Source organism: Seriola lalandi, unplaced genomic scaffold, assembly GCF_002814215.2.
Source record: "Seriola lalandi dorsalis isolate HSWRI2012SDOR001 ecotype SW California unplaced genomic scaffold, Sedor1 jcf7180002054675, whole genome shotgun sequence".
NCBI classification, from domain to species: domain Eukaryota; kingdom Metazoa; phylum Chordata; class Actinopteri; order Carangiformes; family Carangidae; genus Seriola; species Seriola lalandi.
In genome coordinates this window covers 263,613-283,597 of record NW_019525228.1, presented here as the reverse complement: position 1 = coordinate 283,597, position 19,985 = coordinate 263,613, and the positions used below count along the sequence as shown (strand labels likewise).

At 42.4% G+C, this 19,985-nt stretch overlaps 1 protein-coding gene and 4 non-coding genes across 6 annotated transcripts in view; 3 read left to right on the top strand and 2 right to left on the bottom strand.

The window, feature by feature from the left end:
* Positions 1–19,985, top strand: part of sema3h (sema domain, immunoglobulin domain (Ig), short basic domain, secreted, (semaphorin) 3H) — a 69,542-nt gene that overhangs the window by 24,348 nt on the left and 25,209 nt on the right. For both annotated transcript variants that reach the window (XM_087178079.1, XM_023421713.2), the window contains exons 4-10: positions 4,283–4,437; positions 10,172–10,234; positions 11,454–11,573; positions 13,039–13,132; positions 14,013–14,132; positions 14,723–14,868; positions 17,959–18,073. In XM_087178079.1, coding sequence (XP_087034205.1) covers positions 4,283–4,437; positions 10,172–10,234; positions 11,454–11,573; positions 13,039–13,132; positions 14,013–14,132; positions 14,723–14,868; positions 17,959–18,073 — 813 coding nt within the window. The remainder of the gene's footprint in view (positions 1–4,282; positions 4,438–10,171; positions 10,235–11,453; positions 11,574–13,038; positions 13,133–14,012; positions 14,133–14,722; positions 14,869–17,958; positions 18,074–19,985) is intronic.
* Positions 18,982–19,054, top strand: trnar-ccu (transfer RNA arginine (anticodon CCU)). Its single transcript has one exon. It is a non-coding gene; the product is annotated as a tRNA-Arg (tRNA).
* trnam-cau (transfer RNA methionine (anticodon CAU)) lies at positions 19,061–19,132 on the top strand. Its single transcript has one exon. It is a non-coding gene; the product is annotated as a tRNA-Met (tRNA).
* On the bottom strand, positions 19,444–19,515 carry trnam-cau (transfer RNA methionine (anticodon CAU)). Its single transcript has one exon. It is a non-coding gene; the product is annotated as a tRNA-Met (tRNA).
* trnar-ccu (transfer RNA arginine (anticodon CCU)) lies at positions 19,522–19,594 on the bottom strand. Its single transcript has one exon. It is a non-coding gene; the product is annotated as a tRNA-Arg (tRNA).

The following is a 19,985-nucleotide window of genomic DNA, read 5'->3' as shown; positions in this document are numbered from 1 at the left end:
CCTGTCTATCATCGCGTCATGTTTTGACATTTTTCCCATTCTCATCTCGTAACTGTCTCCTCCCATCAGACCGTTTTCATCTCATTGTCACTTCGCTGTGTCCTTTTTCTCATTTTATCTCCCCGCCGCTCCACCTCCTCCTCCTCCGCCTCCTCTCCTCTTCCTCCTCCTCCTCCTCCACCTCCTCCTCCTCCTCCTCCACCTCCTCCTCGTTGTGATGAGTGCAGTGAAAAATGCTGGATGTTTGAAAACATGCAGCGATGCAATACTATGATTAAATTCAACAAATTCCTATTTTTTTTTGTGCAATCCAAAGTAGTTTTGTGATATTTGCTCATGTTGTGATGACATGATTACAGTCCGACCAGGAGTCACGTGGGCTCCCAGCATGGAGCCTGTTAATTGGGCAGAGTTGTGGGAACCTGTCAGCCCGCCGTGTTAGATATGTCGAGACAGGTTGTTCAGGTTTCTGTAAATTAGTTTAACCAAGACATCTGAGGAGATGTCTGAAGCTCGGGGGCTCACTGTTCACCGGCATCTTAAGTTACAAGAGCGAGACAATCTATATTTGTGCAACTGTGTGGAGCCGAAATGGCGTGAGCGAGCAGCACCTGCCGCTCCCGAGTGTCAGAGCTGAAGAGACCCGGGAAACAGAGACTCGGACCTGGCTCTAGGCGACGCCCCAACAGATCGTCTCGCTTCATCCAGCCACGTTCAGATAATTAGTTTATTTTTATTTATCATGAATTTCCCCTAAGGGATAAATAAAGTATGTATCTATCTATCTATTTATATGTGATTGGTTGGTCTGAACTGGATACAGTGAGCAGAGCAGTTACTTCCCAGCATCCTTTGCTCACACTCAGAGAGAACCTGGTTTTAGTTTTAGTTCATCCATGAGATTTGATTTCGAGATCTGATTTATTTGACATCTTACAAATTGTGTTTTTCACAGTACAAAGTTCTCTTGGCGACAGATTGATTGGCCATTACAGCTTCATTAACTCTTCCATGTACTGTAGGTTTGAACAGTGTGCTTTCAGACTGCTGTTGGGAACTGTCAGACATCAACATCCATCTCCAGAACTTGGTACTTGGATGTTTGCTGCAGTTTGAGTAGATGGAATAATAGATAGTCTGAATATAGAGTAATCTCAGAGGAGAACAGAAAGTTGCTTTTTCAGCAGGTCGGAGTTTTTATTTCCTACCTGAACAAACAAGCATTAATTTGAGCTAACTGCTGCAGATATACTCGGGGTGAGTATTCCCCCCCCCCCCGTCTGTCGCTTTCCATCTCTTCATCTGTCTTTGCATTTTATATCCGGCCCGTCATCATTTCATCTCTTTCTCAGTGGTCTCGTCTCATTTCTTTTTCAGTCGTGCGGATCGATCGCAGACATCTCATCAGTGTCCCACTTCTCTTCACGTCTGTCAGGATCTCTTTGTTTTCCCGCTCTTCCTCAACACGTTTCATTCATCTATAAATCTCCTCGTCTTTTCCTCACTCTTTGTGACGCACGTCCCCTTTTTTCCCTCCTTTCTATTAAACCCAAATGCCAACTGAGATGATGTACAGCATATAAAGAACAGATACAGCCGGGTGCTGAAGGTTTTCAGTCATTCATCACGTCTGCTGCAGTTTGGATGATTGCTGTGTGTTCTTCAGGGACGGCCGTCTGGGCAAAATTCAAAGAATAATGGGCAGCGACAGAGACGTGTCATCAAACTAATGGAAGGATAGATTTGTGCTTTTTGAGTTGTTCTGCAGTGTAAATGTGGTGGTGTGATAATGTTCACTGGTTACAGATTTGCGAGTGAATTTATGAAATATGTTTTAAACTCAGTGTTCCTCGAACTGTCTGTAAATGTGTTTGTAGTTTTCAATATTAAATCAACTTGTAAATTCAAACAGTGTTGTATGAATTGGCTGGTTTGCAGTGACTGTTCTGTGACGCTGTCTGCTCACGTGGCTTCGACAGTTCAGTTTATGTTTTATGATTTACATCAGAAATGATCAGCGTGATGTTTGAAAAGGAAATGTGGATGAAGCTAACAGTTATCTGCTCTGGGACTGAGCTAAACTCAACCAGTTATCAGCCTCTTAACTATCAAACACGGACGATGGACAAGATCATGAACTCATCAAATCGAATGAAACCTCCGACACAACAGGCAAAAAAAATCATGTTGCGATTATTTTGGCAGATATTTCGATTTTGATTGGAATTATAATTTTTGCATTTTCATTTTCACTGAAACAAATATAAAAATGATGATGATGTGATTTCCATCATCCAATCATGTTCCCTTACGTCTGGAGAATATGATCTGCAGGTCGGGGCGTCTCTGTAGCAACACAACGCTGATGGTGCTAACAATGCTAATGCTAACGATGCTCAACAATGTGACACATTTTACCTTCATCAAAAAAACTCCTGTGATTGGGATATTGCACTTGGCCATATTGCGATTTCGTTTATATTTGTTTTATATCTGTTCACACACAAGTTTTTGGAGATGTTTGGGGTTTTTATTTTAGTGGTTAAGTCCTGGTCTGAAAAAGTTTCTGAAACACTCTTCTAAAACAAACAGTCAGTGACAAATAAATCTTTCCAGAAGAAGCTCAACAGGTTTTGACGTTATCAGATCCCATTGAAATCTGATGGAGACAGATTCGTCAGCTGCTCTGTCTGAACAAACAAAAGAACACATTAGTCGGGTTTCTATCGCAGGTTTACATTGGTTTGACCTTGATCAAGAAATAGTGAATTTTTTCAGAAGGATTTAAGTCAACATGACTTGCTTTTAGTGTGATTCAGTTAAGACGAGCTAGAGGTTTCACACCCTCGTGCTCCTGTGAGGAATATTAGATCATATTCTGCATGAAACACGTTCAGATCTGAGTGTCAGTTCAGATTCGGCTGCATGAAGAGACACGATGTGCGTTTGAGAGGTGCTCATCCATCACTGCAGAGGAAGAAGACTGCTCAGACCAAAACTACAAGTGCTTCACTTTAATAAGAGTTGGCTGAGTTTTTGTGCCACAGTGCAAAATGATAAATCATGCATCTCTGCATCTCTCCCTGAGTGAAGCTGTGTTGTGTGTAAAAGCTTCACTGGGCAGTGATTTATGTAAATTAGTAGCTGTGTGGTTTATACCAGGAAAGTTTCCTGGTCTGCCTCTTGTCCCTTTGGTATCATTTGGTATAAAGCATTGTAGCATGGCCAGGTTGCTTATCATCAGCACACTGTGTGCAGTTCATGAACATTATGGGCCAGATTTTATGGGTTTTGACGTTGAAACAGTTTTATAAGCTCTTTCTGCCTCTCACTGCTATTTGGAGCTGCCAATGTGTGAAGCTGTGCCTGCTGCTGCTTTAAAGCCTATATGTTATGTTTATGCTTTTAGCTTTGTGAGCCGGAGCCAAGTCCAATCCACTGAAGAAACACTTGGCAGTTAAAATACGAAAGTTAACACAAGACAGACGGACGTGCAGCTCATGTCCTCGGCGCAGCTATCGGCCCATCTCCCGCACCATAGTTCTCATAGTTTACACGGTGAACGAGTGTAATCATTTAAAAAACATTTCATCCACGCTGCTCGTTATCTGTGCTTTCAGAACCGCTCGTTATCAAGCGATCTGTCTGGAGATGTAGTTCAGGTACACTGTGTCTGTGTTTAAGTGTGAGTGTCTGTGTTTGTTTATCCACAAAAGATACATTGCAGATTATTTAGTTTGACCTGAGTGTCCAGTGCGATAAGAGATGATAGATACCGCAGGTGTGGGAAAGTTTGTGTCTTGGTCCAATATGTCAGTTTATCTGACTGTTTGTTTGTTTGTCTGGTCATGAGATAATTTACTTCACTTCCGGCCTCAGATGCTGACCATTTATTAAATGAAGAGATGGTCACAGACGCTATTCAGCGTTGATCCTTATACTCATGTTTGTGGTTAAAACAAAAAGCCCATTGGGAACATTAAACCTCTAAACCTCCAAAGGGCGGGTCGATTAGCTTAGCTTAGCATAAAGACCAGAAGCAGCTAGTCTGGTTTTCATAAATAACTAATTTGTCAATTTGCACTTTACATTATTATATTATTCAGGGCGTCGAGTAGCTCAGTTGGTTGAGCCCCATGTGCAGAGGCTAAGGTGCTGCATGTCATTCCCCCTCTCTCTGCCTCCCCATTTCCTGTCTCTCTCTACTGCACTGTCAATAAAGGCATGAAAGGCCCAAAAAAATAATTAAAGTGCACGTGTCTTTCTTCCCCTCCTTTGTCAGAGCTGATCCAGAACGGCCGCCTGCTGACGCTGCCCCTAGTGGCGGGAGACCTGCACTCGCTGCTGCCCGACGAGGACGGGAGGCGTCTGTACGTGGCCATGAAGGACAACCTGCTGTCTACGAGTCTGGACGACATAACACAGAACCCACGCAAGGTTAGACATGGAGGACACACACACACACACACACACACACACACACACACACACACACACACACACACACACACACACATTTACATACCATCTGAGGTGAGGCACGATACAGACAGCAGACACAGACACTGATGCATGGAGATGGCCATAAAATACACACAGGCCAATGACAGTAGATTCAGATATGTGATGTGACAGGGCTTTAATTGGACTAATTACCAGTGATATGAGGAAGAGGAAAGACACACCCCCTGACTAATATCCCCCCTGATCACCATCACTTTCTTTCTGTAATTCCTTACCCTCATTACAGAAACACATCCTAGTTTCATCAACTCTCCTTTAATCAACACATGGACAGAAACACAGTGATTTAACTTGCTGCTTCTTCCCAGAGTCTTCGCTGCTGGCCTTGCAGATAAAGCAGGAGCATTGTTTTGGTTTGATCATCCTGTATTATTTATTTTATCCACTGATATTCAGAGAGATATGAAAAGCCTAACAAGCTTGTAAACAGACAAACAGATAGCGACGTGTTAGCCTCCAGTCAAACCACAAATTATTTTCTGCACATTACTCACATTCCTACTTCGACCACTGTCCGTGTTCACTGCCAAACAGAAGAAGTATTGGTGCTGGAGAGCTGCTCTGTCACAGAGGAGCAGCTGAAGTCTGGATCAGGTTATGAATAAAGGCAGGAGCAGATTACCTCCACATTTTTATCTCATCAGGAAACACATCTACCTGTGTGCAGCCTGGAAATACAATACTGTGTTTATTTATCTTTCTGATTCAGCAGATCAATCATGTGGTTTTCATATCAACATTTTAAGGACCAGGAGTTTCACATGGCGTCAGTAATGTGAAGTTTAATGCTACGATGCTTTAAAGGACGCTTTGAGGCAAGAAGCGGACTGTCGTGTTCCCGCCCACTTGTCACTCATCCTAATGAGGCCGAGCCGTGCAGCGACCGTCTGCACTGGTGCTGCGACAAAACACGTCTGACATCCGTGTAAACAAAATGAAAACTCAGAAGAGCCTGAACCGAGATCTGCAGCAGGAAACAGCAACGTTCAGATGCACAGGAATAACAAAGAAAAATGGAAATCCACAATCCAGTTTCCACAGTATTAATTCATAATATATCCTGCTCAACTAAAATAATATCACTATAAATCACACTAAGTTTAATTGACCTGAACCTACAGGGAGTTCATTTGCAAAGTGCCTCGTTCTAGTGGCAGGAAAGTTCTCACTTTTATTTTGACGGTTTGATTCCATTCCTTCCTGTTCACTCTCTCATGATGTCAGTCACCTGCGGTCTTTAATTCACAAGGAAAAAAACCAACAATGGAAATTACACTAAGCCAAAAAACACTTCACACTTTGTTCCACTTGATGTTCAGTGTTCATGGGAAACGCCTCGTTTTCTCGTTTTGATTTAAAACAGAAAATCAGATTTATTGGCCCCTGACCAGCTTCTTCAATATCACAAGATCGGGTGTCTATTTCTTTTTTAATTCTGTGAATGCAATTCGCTTCCATAGAAATCAGTTTAAACCAATCTGCTTTCTCAAAATGATAAGAAAAACATTGAGTGGCTTTTGGGGGTTTTTCTTTTTTCAGTATCCGGTTTGTCGCTGCAGCTTTAACTCACAGCCAGACAGACACGATGACGGCTCGTCAGCCAGTCAGGGTGAGTTCAGGGTCAGAGGAAGGACAGCGACAGTGCTGCCTTTTCATAACTCCGTCCTGCCGGATCAAATCAATACCCTCATCAGTCAGACGTACACGCCAGCTATTAGAGCCAAACAGGTGAGAAACAGACAGACAGGCAGCAGTCAAGCCGGCCAGCCACCCACTCAGCCGGGCAGTCGGCCAACACAAGGAGAGATAGTCATAGTCAACTCATAACTCAGCTCTGTGCGGGCTGTAAAGTTATATATTTGTACTTACAGTATTTATAGTCTGTTTGCTTCCTCGCTGCCACGTTCTCCCCGTTCCTGTTTATTCTCTCTGACGTCCGCAGCTTCTTATCGGAGCAGCTCGACACCAAGCGAGGCCGACCTTTATCCTTTATTTTTTTATATTGATATTTATTTATTTATTTATTACTTTTCTCTTTTCTCCTCCATGAAAATGAATCGCCTTTTTGAGAGTCTGAACATTGAGCTTGAAAACTCTTGCCTGGCGAGAATCTACATGTTTTCTGGGTCCTGCACACGGGTGTGGACAAATGTTGAACCCGCTTCAAACTCGGTCAGAATATGCTTAACACCTCGATGATGCCTCAATGTGAAAACTGTGACTTTCTGTTGAACGGCGTGGACGTGGCGCCATTAAACAGGAAGTTGCTTTAACTATAATATACATTGTCCAATCTGCCCCAAACTTCACACGTTCGATGACAGTCCGACACTGAAGACATCTGCGTGCTGATATAACGTCATAGTCACAGCGCCACCTACTGGAAACACGCAGTAACCCTTGAGTGACCATCATCATTTGATTTACGTGACATATTGACGCTTGATACACAGTAATGCATGTTGGCGGTGTGAAGTCCCGCATAGCGCTGCTCGCAGCTTTAATTCATTTCTTGGTCTCACACCTTCAGACCTAACACATAGTTTAGCTCCTGCAGTCCGTCACAGTTCAGTCACATTTTTTCTTTGATCGGGGCAAAAGCCGCCAAGACATTCCCTCTGAGTGAGTCTGCGTCTGGAAACCCACATCACACAGAGGGTCACCGAGGGCCTCAGAGCATGTTTTTGGCTTTTTGTTGTGGGTTTGTTCCTCAGTCATTGTTTCCATCCATTGTTTTACTCACTGGTGTTCACTGTCAAAGCACGTACAACTCTGTTTATTGGATTTTTAACAAATGGGCAGAATGCATGTTCGTGTAGTGTAGGGTTGGGTACTTTTATAAAAAGGTTCTTCTTCCCTGGAGTATTACAGAGAGGCTTTGCGTTTAGAAAAGAAACAGAGAGGAAGTAAACCAATATCAAAGGAGCTTTAGGAGCTGATGAACTTCTACAAGCTGCATTACTGACAAAAAACAACTGAACAACAGAAGAAAAAAGCTGAAATTCATCCTTAATTTGAAGATTTTGAAAATGTTCTGGGAAAGTTTCCAACACCTTCAGGAACTTTGTGTTTGAGTTAAAGACTGAACAGAGAAATTTATCAGTCTCTTTCTGCATAAACCCACATGCTCCTTACGTGTTGTATAAACTGACGACCGGCATGCTCTTCACGGGGGGGGGGGGGGGGGGGGTATTTCCATTAACAGAAGTCTTTACCTGGTGAGAATCCTCTATTGGTGGTCCACGCTCCTGTCAGTTGGTATTTAGAGATAAGGGGGGGAACGTGGTCCCTTATCTAATCTGATGGTCTGGGCTCTGCAGGAATGACTACATGAGGGAGCAATTACTGGGCGTCCAGAAATTGTTTCCTGAACGCACCATCATTTGTTATTAATCACATTCAAAGAGCTGCTGGTGTCACAGTTTCTACACTGAAGACCTGCAGCTTTTCCACGCACAGATCACACGTCTTGTTTCTCTCACCATTAACGATTAACAAGTTTTTATTCGGCTGTAATTTTGTCACCTTTCAGTTCAGAGTCGTGTGAACTGAAACAAAAGCAACACTCCTGCATTTTCCTCAGTAAACTTTTCAGTTTCTGTGGTATGTAGAGATAAGAGAGGACAATCACTTATCACATCGATTCAATCTCTGCTTCACCACCGAGGTCTCTGAGGGAATGACTGACTCAGGGAAATATTTAGATTAGTCATGTAGCTGCCATCTGACACTGAGCCTCACCTCTCTCTCTCTCTCTCTCTCTCTCACATTTTCTGTGCTTATATTATTTTCTCCTCTACTGGCTTTTTATTAAACTCTAATTAAATTTACATCCACGCAATCAATTTGTTGCAATTTGTCATGATTAGTGCAACAAATGTGAGAATCGTAATTACATTAGTTCCAATAAGCTATTAGTCTCTTACTGAGAAATTAGTCCACCGGTGAAGTCATCCGTTTTCTGATTAGATTCTGATTTTTATGGATCATTATCTCACCTGAACCCAGGATGAACTCATCCGTTTGAGCAACCAACCGTTCCTGAACCGTCACAGGCCCAAAGCACAGAGGAGCAGATTCTGAAACAACCTGTGGACCTTACTCAGACGGTTTAAAACATGTGGACCAACACGTGGCTCAGGGTGAAGTTCTGCCTCTAATCGGTCTCAGGCCTTCACTAAAGACTTGACTCTGTTAACCTCTTCATATCTGCCCCCGAGCCACAGCTGGAACAACATCTGATGGGTCTCGTTGCTCGTCTCTTTTTCCTGCACCGCAGAGGTTTGGAACGGAGTCATTAATCTAACTTTTGAACCCACATTCAATGTAAAAGAAAGAACATATAGACGGTAATGAACTGTGGGTTGGCTGATGTCAGCATAAAGACATGAGTCATGTATGGAGGCTTCTGTGTGGGCAAACTGTCTCTCCAAAACAAATCATCCCACGTTTCTGCTTCCAAGCTCGAGTGCTGCTCTTCAACATCATGTGGACAAAATATGATTCTTCTTAGTTCCTGTCGAGTCCATAAAAACTTAATGTACAAGAGGCAGAAAATCTGACGTGACCCGGAGCTGAGTTAGAGAAGCAGGAACCTATGGGCTGGATCCACAAATGTGGCGCTCTCTAGGATTAAATGGCATCCAGGCACCAGACTCACTTCTTTCACCGCCGTCCCGAAGTGAATGTAAACCGTCCCAAAATCAAAATGTTGTTTCTTTACTTAGTGAATATCACACACACACAGAGAAAGAGATTCTTGCTTTATAGTTAGATTAGATAATTAGATGTCTGCTGCATCCTTCAGAGGACGAAGGCCAAACCGAAATGAGACGGTCTGGTCTACGGAGGATTCTTGCTGTGAATAACCAGCTGTGCAAAGCATGGCTCCTGTCGCATAGCAACCTTGACAACACGTAACTTTTAAATCACAAAAACTTTCTGTTTTGCTGAAAAAACAATACTAGCATGCAATGCATCTTGGGATATGATGGCCCAGGAAGGATCCACCTGTTGGATCCTTCGTTGCCCATGATGCATCTGAAGGAGCCTCTGGAATGGGTCGGACCAGGCTGTGATGTAATGGGTGTTGAAATGCAGCCTCTGCATCGGGACACAGTCGCAGTCGGCGCTCGGTTCAGTTCGTCATCTGCTCAACTACAGATTAAAATAAGGAAATGAAAAGTTAAATATCCTTTCATCTCGGGTCAGATCTCTGTCACATTCTGGACTCTTCACGGACGCTTCAGCACCACAGTCAAATAATTCACTGCTGTAACAAAACCATCGGCACAGCTGGAACTCGTGTAATCACACAAACAACTATATACGTGTATATAAAAGAAACAATGTTATAATTATGGTTTTAAATCAAAGGGGGGATTGGTTAGTCATGAAGCTGCTGCTCTGACAGCTCGGCTTCTCCATTTGGTTTTTATTTTCTCTTTTCTGACACTAAACAAGAGGCACTAAAATCCCCCTCTCCTCCTCTTCCTTCCACATTAGTCACTTTTGTTGTTTATTCGGCTTAAAGCACCTGCCAGAGCCAAAAGCCTTTTTATCGGAAATTCAGGGTGAACAATGAAAAACAGTTTTATAATTTCTTTCTCTCCCTCTTTTTTCTCTTTATCTCGCTCGCTCTCTGCAGCTGTTCTGGCCGGCCAGTCCGGACCGGGTCCAGGAATGTCTCATGGCTGGGAAAGATCCAGAGGTGATTCAAGACATGCGCACACACACACACACACACACACACACACACACACAGCAGATTACATAGGCAAAGCACTATGAACCGCAGTAAGTACTGTGTGAATGAATGGAGGTAATCGGTGGAAGGAAGTGTATTCACACAGATATTGATCAGTGGCTCACGGGTCAGGTCATATCAGCTTTTCTTTATACTACCACACTCCAGGAGCTCAGCAACAATAAAGCAAGACGGTTGCATGATAGATTACGATCTGGAGCGGAAGTAAAGCCGCATGAATCTGATTCGTTTGGGAACAATAAACAAATGGATGATGCTGGCGAGGAAAATCAAGATTCAGGTCAGACAACAGAACGACACGTCGAGTTGGACAGGGAGGAAGAGAGGAACAGGTGATGCTCATCGCACAGACGCACTGAGACAACCGTCATGGATTCAAGTTTAGTGTAGGCGAGGAAAATTTATAAGTACAGCACATTATCACAAAGAGGTCATTCTGTGCGCTCGACAGAAAATAAAAGAAGAATAACAATAGGTAAAAAGCATAAGAAGAAGAAAACTGTATAAAACAGCATAAAAACACAGATTATAAAATAGATAATATGTCATTAAAGTGCAGAGTGATTAAATGAAGTGTAGCTGCAGAGTTTCTTGTCTCTGGCAGAAAGTTTAACTTTAACTTTGTTCATTTTAACTTTTAATGATCATTATTTTGATCAAATTCAACCTGATTCTTTATTATTACTTTTCTAATATTGTTACCTGGTGAATATAAAATAACCACTACCTTACATGTGATACAGAATACTAGACATCCATTAAATCTTTTTATTTTTGACAGTTATTGCCTCTTTATTTAAACTATTTATTTATTTTATTTTAGAATTATTTATTTATTAACTCACAAAATAGAAACAGAAAAAACAAAATGAAGGTAACATGATACTGATATTAAACCAATGTAACCCTGAAACAATCGGCCCAAAGTTTGTTGTTAAACTAATAATATTCAGTGTTCAGTGTTATTTATTCTGTAGTCTGACTGTCCACTTCAATCATTTCAGTTGCTTGTTGATCCGTTCTCTCTGCGTTGCTGTGTTTGAGGGAATCCAGTCGTTCATAATTGTCTCCTTTGTGACCGCATGTAATGAGAGAAAAATATTTGTATTCTTTGAAGGAACTGTGCGATTGTTTCTCACGTTGTGTTTCTGTCTCTGTCCAGCTGGAGTGCGCCAACTTCCTGCGAGTTCTGCAGCCGTTTAATCAGACTCACCTGTACGTGTGTGGCACCGGGGCCTTCAACCCCCGCTGCTCCTTCATAGCTACCGCCGTCTTCCAACGGGTACGACTGCAAACACACACACACAAACACACAAGTAATGGTTTTCCTCAGCTGCTTCAGGAGGTAAAAGTTCTCCCTCTGTCGCAGCGCGTGGAGGAGAATCACTGAACCAAAGTAACATCGTTGTGTTTCTTTACGTTTACACACAAGCAGCAGAGTGAAAGGAAAGGTTAGATTTGCTGGTAAAGTGGACCACACCCCCAAAGCCTGAACTAATCTATAACTAGAATATAATATATATAATCTATAGTTATGTGAGTCACGTGTGGTGATGTGTCAGATTTTTCATATTTCTTATATTGATTCATATTGTAATGTAAAATTGATTGATTTTTGATGCATAAAGTTTTTCATCTCCTCTACTGCACCTTCAGCTGTAACACTAGTGCAGCAGGATTTCTCCAGACAGCTGCAGCTCTTTAGCTAACTAGCTTGCAAGCTAATGTCAAGCCTTTCCAGACGTGTGATCATACAATCAGTGAAATAATGAAATAATACTAAAAAGTTGACTGCAGATCACGCTGCTGCTCCTACCACCCACCGTCGTGTGTGTGTGTGTGTGTGTGTGTGTGTGTGTGTGTGTGTGTGTGTGTGTGTGTGTGTGTGTGTGTGTGTTCTGACTCGAAGCTGCAGCCCCCATCCACAGACCTGTGAGCAGCTGAAACATCATATGTGTGGTGTCTGCCCCTATGCCCATATATCCACCACAGTTCACCCTGTGCCATCCGTCTATATTATACACAATGTACCTTTTGTCATTGAGGCCGCAGCCGGGGGGGGGGGGGACGACACTGTCGATTTTTTATTTGACATTTTTATGTCAAATATAATGTGAATGTAAATCTGTGTCTCCTTCATACGACACGGTTAGATTTCATCATTTAGACACATGTGGGTTATCAGTCTGTCAGAAATAGGTTAATGACTCTAAGGTCCCTCAGTGTGTGTGTGCGTGTGCGTGTGTGTGTGTGAGTGTGTGTGTGTGTGTGTGTGTGTGAGAGTGTGTGAGTGTGTGTGAGTATGTGAGAGGTTTAACTCTGTGCTAGTTGCGTGAGTGTGGGATTTTATGTGTGTGCGGGTATGTGCATTCCTGCAATTGTGGTTTTTGAGGTTGCATGCCTTTCAGCACTGTGTGTGTGTGTGTGTGCGTACGTGCGTGCGTGCGTGCGTGCGTGCGTGCGTGCGTGTTAATCCCATGAAAGGCCGTGTGAGATCAGACGTGGTGCTTAGAGGAGCTGGTGGTGCTGACTGGTTTAAGACTGGACTTCACACATTTTAAAATCCCTCCACTTAGCCTGATTACCTTGAATTAGTGACTCTCTGTGTGTGTGTGTGTGTGTGTGTGTGTGTGTGTGTGCGCCAGAATCAGCGGATGAATAAAAGAATCTAAATAATTAAAGAGTCACAGTTTGTCTTCCTCCTGATGTCCAGCTGATTCTCTCCTCTGTTCCTGTTCCTTCTCCAGTCCGAGCATCAGACTCTGTCCTACAGCCAGACAGAGTGTGGGAAGGGGAAATGTCCCTACGACCCGTTCCAGAAAACGGCCTCCACCGTCGTTGGTAAGTCGCCCTCCTGTCAGGTGACGTCATCACAGGAACAGCTACGACACGTCTGTGAGGTTTTATCTAGGTGTGGACGACCTCGTGCTGCCGACGTGTAGGCAGAGAAGAATCATCTGAATGTGTGTAATCAGCCATTTAATCAAGCAAACAACAAAACAAAATGTGGGTTTGTTGTTGCAGCAACTGCTGACTGTTAATATTCAGAAGATTGGATCTATTTTATCTCACAACAACATCATGGTGCGGCAGCTGAACATGATTCACATATTTATTATTTATCTTTACATTTATTTTGTAGTATGTGATTTGGGAATATTTATAAATAAACATAAATTCATATGATATTTCATAGGAAATTTCTAAATGAGTTTGAGGCAGAAAGTTTGTCTGTGGCTGTGACTCATATGAAAAGTTACTATCAGGTATTTTAGCATGAATCCTTTATTTATTTATCCATTTTCATCATCTATTTTTATTATTATACATGAACATAGTAGTATAAGTGTAGCATGAGTGGCATATTATTAGCATATTATACCTACACTGCTTTATTATAGTAGTACACACATATACAGCACAACACACTGTTGCAGTTACATTATTAGATTTTTGTTTTACACAAATATTTGCATAATATTCTATATAGCTTTTTAATCCTCCTATTTCCTTAATTTCTTATTTTATCTCTATTTATTTCATTCAGATAGTTCTGTATTGTTTCTCTTACCTGTCTATCTGCTGTAACGTGGGAACATCCCCCAGGGACCAATAAAGTCTAATCTTATGAACCGCTGTGAGAACATGTTGAATTACAGTTCAGGTTGTTGAAAACATTGTTTTCACTGAAAATACTTCAACCTGTCGTTCCTCTGTGAAGATGGAGAGCTGTATGCTGGGATCACCTCAGACTTCATGAGCAGAGACTCCGCCTTCTTCCGTAGTCTCGGCAGCCGTCACGTCATCCGCACCGAGCAGTACGACTCCACCTGGCTGCAGGGTGAGTGCAGACAAAAGAGATGGCTGCTGTTAAGTCCTTGTAGAAATCAGTAAATATTGGTATTTCAATTTAATAATAATTTTCATCCAGAAAAACACAGAATAAAAGGACCGTATTCTTATTCTACCCAGTATTTGTTTTGATTGCCTTGTTTATCGCGTGTTTATGATCGGCCATCTTGACCGATCTGTGAGTCATGGGGGTGTTGGAACTAAAACATGTGGCGCAGTGCTAACAGCTAACATGCTAACAGTTCACTTTGGAAGTAAAAAAATCAATCAGATCAATTATCCAGTAACAACCATGTTTCTCTTTACGTCTTGTTTTGTAAACTGAATATTCTGAACTGAATATCTTTTGCTCCCACACGCCCGGCTGGTGTTTTATCAGACCCGTGTGTTGTCGTCTGCGACTGATAACAACCAGATACATGTTGATTCTCTCTGCTGTTCTGCCTCTATCGTCCCTTCGCTCTATCTCTAGTTCTACATGTGTGTTACGTGCCTGTCAGCAGTGGGGCTGCGTTACAGCTGATTTATAATTTACCCATCTTTGTGTGTGTGTGTGTGTGTGCATCTCTCTTTCTCCAGATGCCCAGTTTGTGCGGGTAGCGCCGCTGTCTGAAACTGATAATCCAGAGGATGATAAGGTGTACGTGTTCTTCACTGAGCGCGCTCAGGAGGCAGAAGGGGCTGCTGGGAAGGTGCTCTACTCCAGGGTGGCACGTGTGTGCAAGGTATGGAGGAAAAGATAGAATCCAGGTTCATGTGTCTGTGTGCTCGTATCATGAAACTGTCTGCGTGTAGTTTACGTAAACGGGCAGAGGTCGTACGTGCTGGTCGGTGCGTTCGCCTGAGGTGTGTGTTTACATAAAGAACGGCTGCGTGTGATTGGATGTTCATATAGATACGCGTTTTTAAGGGCCTGTTTATTTGTTTGTCACTATCACTGTGTCTTCACTGTATCTTCTGCTCCACTCTGATAATAACCTGCGCATGTTTGTACTGTTTGCCTCTTTATGTAGATGTGTATAGACACGCGTGACTGTGTTCAAGTGCCACACAACAGTTGGAAAATGTGTTGAGAACACATCCGTCGTCACTTGTGTATGAAACTAGAATGACTCTCAGGAGGGTGAATACAAACATTTATGAGTCTGTCTCGCGTTTATGAAAGAAAAATAAAAGGAAAAGAAAGTAGACGGATCACATTATTTGTCATAATGAGGTCCAAACATTATTTCCTTTAAAATCCATGAAAATGATAAGTGCTAAGAGAAGTCATTCTAGCGGCTCGTCTTCACACTAAATATTTTACATAATAAAAATTGTCAGGGATTATATCACATACACACTGTGGCCCATAAAGTTGGAATCATTTTGTTTTCAGACACAATCCTGTTTGTTCCTATTTAAATGCATCACTGATCACTTTGGACCAGGTGCAATGATTACGTCATGTGTCCCAGTGACCCAGGTGACACCCAGGTAAATCACACTGTCACAATCATTTCATGGAAAGAGGGAAAAAATATTCTATTCCAACTTTATGAGCAACAGTGATTAAATATACGAGTGTGTTGAGAGAATAAAGTCGAGTGCTGAGCATCATGGGAAGTTTAGCAGAGGTGTCACTGACAAGGAGATACTTCATCTTTGGCTCATCTTCATCATCAGCATCATCAGCTTCATTATCAGCATCATCATCATCATCTTCATCTTCTTCATCATCAGCTTCATCATCATTTTCATCATCAGCATCATTATCTTCATCATCAGCATCATCAGCTTCATTATCAGCATCATCATCTTCATCATCATCATCATCATCATCTTCTTCATCATCAGCTTCATCTTCATCATCAGCATCATCAGCTTCATCATCATCTTCATCATCATCATCATCTTCATCATCAGCAGCATCATCATTATCAGCATCATCATCTTCATCATCAGCTTCATCATCAGCATCATCATCTTCATCTTCATCATCAGCAGCATCATCAGCATCATCATCATCAGCAGCATCTTCATCATCAGCATCATCTTCATCATCAGCATCATCTTCATCATCATCTTCATCGTCTTCATCTTCATCATCATCTTCATCATCAGCTTCATCATCAGCATCATCTTCATCATCATCATCTTCATCGTCTTCTTCATCTTTATCATCATCTTCATCATCAGCATCATCAGCTTCATCATCATCTTCATCATCATCATCTTCATCGTCTTCTTCATCTTTATCATCATCTTCATCATCAGCATCATCAGCTTCATCATCATCATCATCTTCTTCATCATCAGCTTCATCATCATCTTCATCATCAGCATCATCATCTTCATCATCAGCAGCATCATCATCATCAGCATCATCAACTTCATCATCATCATCATCTTCATCATCAGCATCATCAGCTTCATCATCACCATCATCAGCTTCATCATCAGCATCATCTTCATCATCATCATCATCATCTTCTTCATCATCAGCTTCATCATCATCTTCATCATCTTCATCTTCATCATCATCAGCATCATCATAATCAGCATCATCAACTTCATCATCTTCATCATCAGCATCATCAGCTTCATCATCAGCATCTTCATCATCATCTTCATCATCAACATCATCATCATCTTCATCATCATCATCATCTTCTTCATCATCAGCATCATCAGCTTCATCATCATCATCTTCATCATCAGCATCATCATCTTCATCTTCATCAGCAGCAGCATCATCATCATCAGCATCATCAACTTCATCATCATCTTCATTATCAGCATCATCAGCTTGATCATCAGCATCTTCATCATCAGCAGCATCATCAGCAGCATCATCAGCTTCATCATCAGCATCATCATCTTCATCATCTTCATCATCAGCATCATCATCAGCATTCATCATCAGCAGCATCATCACTTCATCATCAGCATCATCATCTTCATCATCTTCATCATCAGCATCATCATCAGCATTTTCATCATCAGCAGCATCATCAGCTTCATCATCAGCATCATCATCTTCATCATCATCTTCATCATCAGCAGCATCATCATTATCAGCATCATCATCTTCATCATCATCATCATCTTCATGATCAGCATCATCATCATCATTTTCATCATCAGCAGCATCATCAGCTTCATCATCAGCTTCATGATCAGCTTCATCATCATCATCATCATCATCAGCTTCATGATCAGCCTCATCATCACTCATCATTATCATCAGCTTCATCATCATCATCATCAGCTTCATGATCAGCTTCATCATCATCATCATCATCATCAGCTTCATGATCAGCCTCATCATCACCATCAGCATCATCAGCATCATCATCATCATCAGCATCATCGCCATCACCATCACCATCATTATCAGCATCATCATCTTCATCATCATCATCATCTTCATGATCAGCATCATCATCATCATCATCATCATCAGCTTCATGATCAGCCTCATCATCACCATCAGCATCATCACCATCAGCATCATCAGCATCAGCTTCATGATCATCATCATCACCATCACCATCATCAGCATCATCAGCATCATCTTCATCATCATCATCATCAGTCTTTTCTGTAGTTGGACACTTCCTGTCCTTTCACCTGATGATGTAATCTTTCTAAAAAATGTTTTTTTTTCTTTTTTTTTTTTTCAAAATTTAGGTTGTAAAATTCTGAGTTTAATCTTGAAAGTTGAGATTTCATTTTTTCCCTGGATGTGGCCGTGACGCTCCGTCATACACTGACACGTGTGTTTGTCCAGTGATGAGCTGAAGCAGATTCATACCTTTCTATTGTTGGTGCAGAACGACATCGGAGGACAGAGGAGTTTAGTCAACAAGTGGAGCACCTTCCAGAAGGCTCGTATGGTGTGTTCAGTCCCAGGACCCGACGGCCTGCAGACACACTTTGACCAGCTGCGTGAGTACACACACACACACACACACACACACACACACACACACACACACACACACAAACATCAAATGACAGATGCATTACACGCACAGCAAAACTAATCAGATCCGACAGACCTCAACCACCATCACAGCAACAGCTGGAGCTCTGCCACTGAATGCTTCATAAAAGAGGAGCTGAGTCCAGATACTCAGCGTGTGTGTGTGTGTGTGTGTGTGTGTGTGTGTGTGTGTGTGTGTGTGTGTGTGTGTGTGCGCGCGCGCACGCACACACGCGCACATTCAGGAGCAGGTTTATGTGGGTGTGAGTCTTTGATGTGTATTTTGAGTTAGCCTCTGTCTGACTATCCACTGTGTGTGTCTGTCAGTCTGAACCTGAATCTGCAGATGCGTAAAAGCGACAGTCTTGGCATCCTCACACACACACACACCAGTAGTGATGGAGGTGTTACTGTGTGCTGGGAATTTACGTCCACCAAACTCTGACTCTGCTCATTATTCACAGGGTCAGAGATCTGCTGTTTTGCTTTATGGCACAAATATGAAGAGTGCCTAATTGTGTCTGCAGTCATGAGCTGTAAGATCCTGATAAAACGGCACCTCGCTGTGTTGCTTCATGTCAGTGTTGCTGCTGATAGGATCAAATGGAGATGCTCTGAAGATCTCTGCTCTTTGGGGATGACCCCCCCGACATGCATGAACTCTGACTTTACAAACATGTTAATCAGTAGAACTGTTAAAACTAATTTACCCTCTATACTGAAATATCAATGAGGCCAACCAGTTTTGTAAAGTGAGTTCAAATTGAAGTTGCTCTCAAGACACTTAATGCTATTTGTCGTGTTATTGAAAGCTGTTGTTTTTGCCTTCACTTTGTATTTCCACATGACTAGTCAGCCAGCAACATGTAAAGCCCCAGTGGCCTAATGGATAAGGCACTGGCCTCCTAAGCCAGGGATTGTGGGTTCGAGTCCCATCTGGGGTGATTTACAGCAGAGTGGCGCAGCGGAAGCGTGCTGGGCCCATAACCCAGAGGTCGATGGATCGAAACCATCCTCTGCTAACAGTTTTACAGCATGGTTACCTGAACTACAACTGGTTTGTGAAAACCATCTCAGACTGTACTCAAAGCTACTTTGAGTACACCTCCTACCAGTTGGACGTCTGGAAGACCTCCAATGGAAGGAGCCCCAACAACCTCAATGGTCTCCTTTTGACATAATAAAAGAGGTTATAATAAAATTGCTTTGTAGGTGGACTTATTGCACATCTGACCTATTCAGCGTGACTATAATTATGTGTTTAATCCTTGTAACTGAAGCAGCACTGGAAGAGACTACATAGTTGGCACTTACCAGCCTTAGATAAAACTGTTAGCAGAGGATGGTTTCGATCCATCGACCTCTGGGTTATGGGCCCAGCACGCTTCCGCTGCGCCACTCTGCTGTAAATCACCCCAGATGGGACTCGAACCCACAATCCCTGGCTTAGGAGGCCAGTGCCTTATCCATTAGGCCACTGGGGCTTCACATGCTGCTTATTGACTAGTTCCGTGAACATACAGTGAGTTCCAATACAAAGTTAAACATTGGTTGTGGTGGATGCTAAAACCTGAATGTTGGAGGAATTCAAGGAGGCCATGAAGAAGAACTTTCAGCTGGACTCACTGAGTCCCTGGCTGAAGAGGCCACTGGGGCTCTGTGGTTATAAGGACCACTTCTGTTGATATGTACTAAGTTCCTCTACAAAGCAGTTTTATTATAACCTCTTTTATTATGTCAAAAGGAGACCATTGAGGTTGTTGGGGCTCCTTCCATTGGAGGTCTTCCAGACGTCCAACTGGTAGGAGGCCTTGGGGTGGACCCAAAGTAGCTTTGAGTACAGTCTGAGATGGTTTGTGCAAACCACTTGTCATC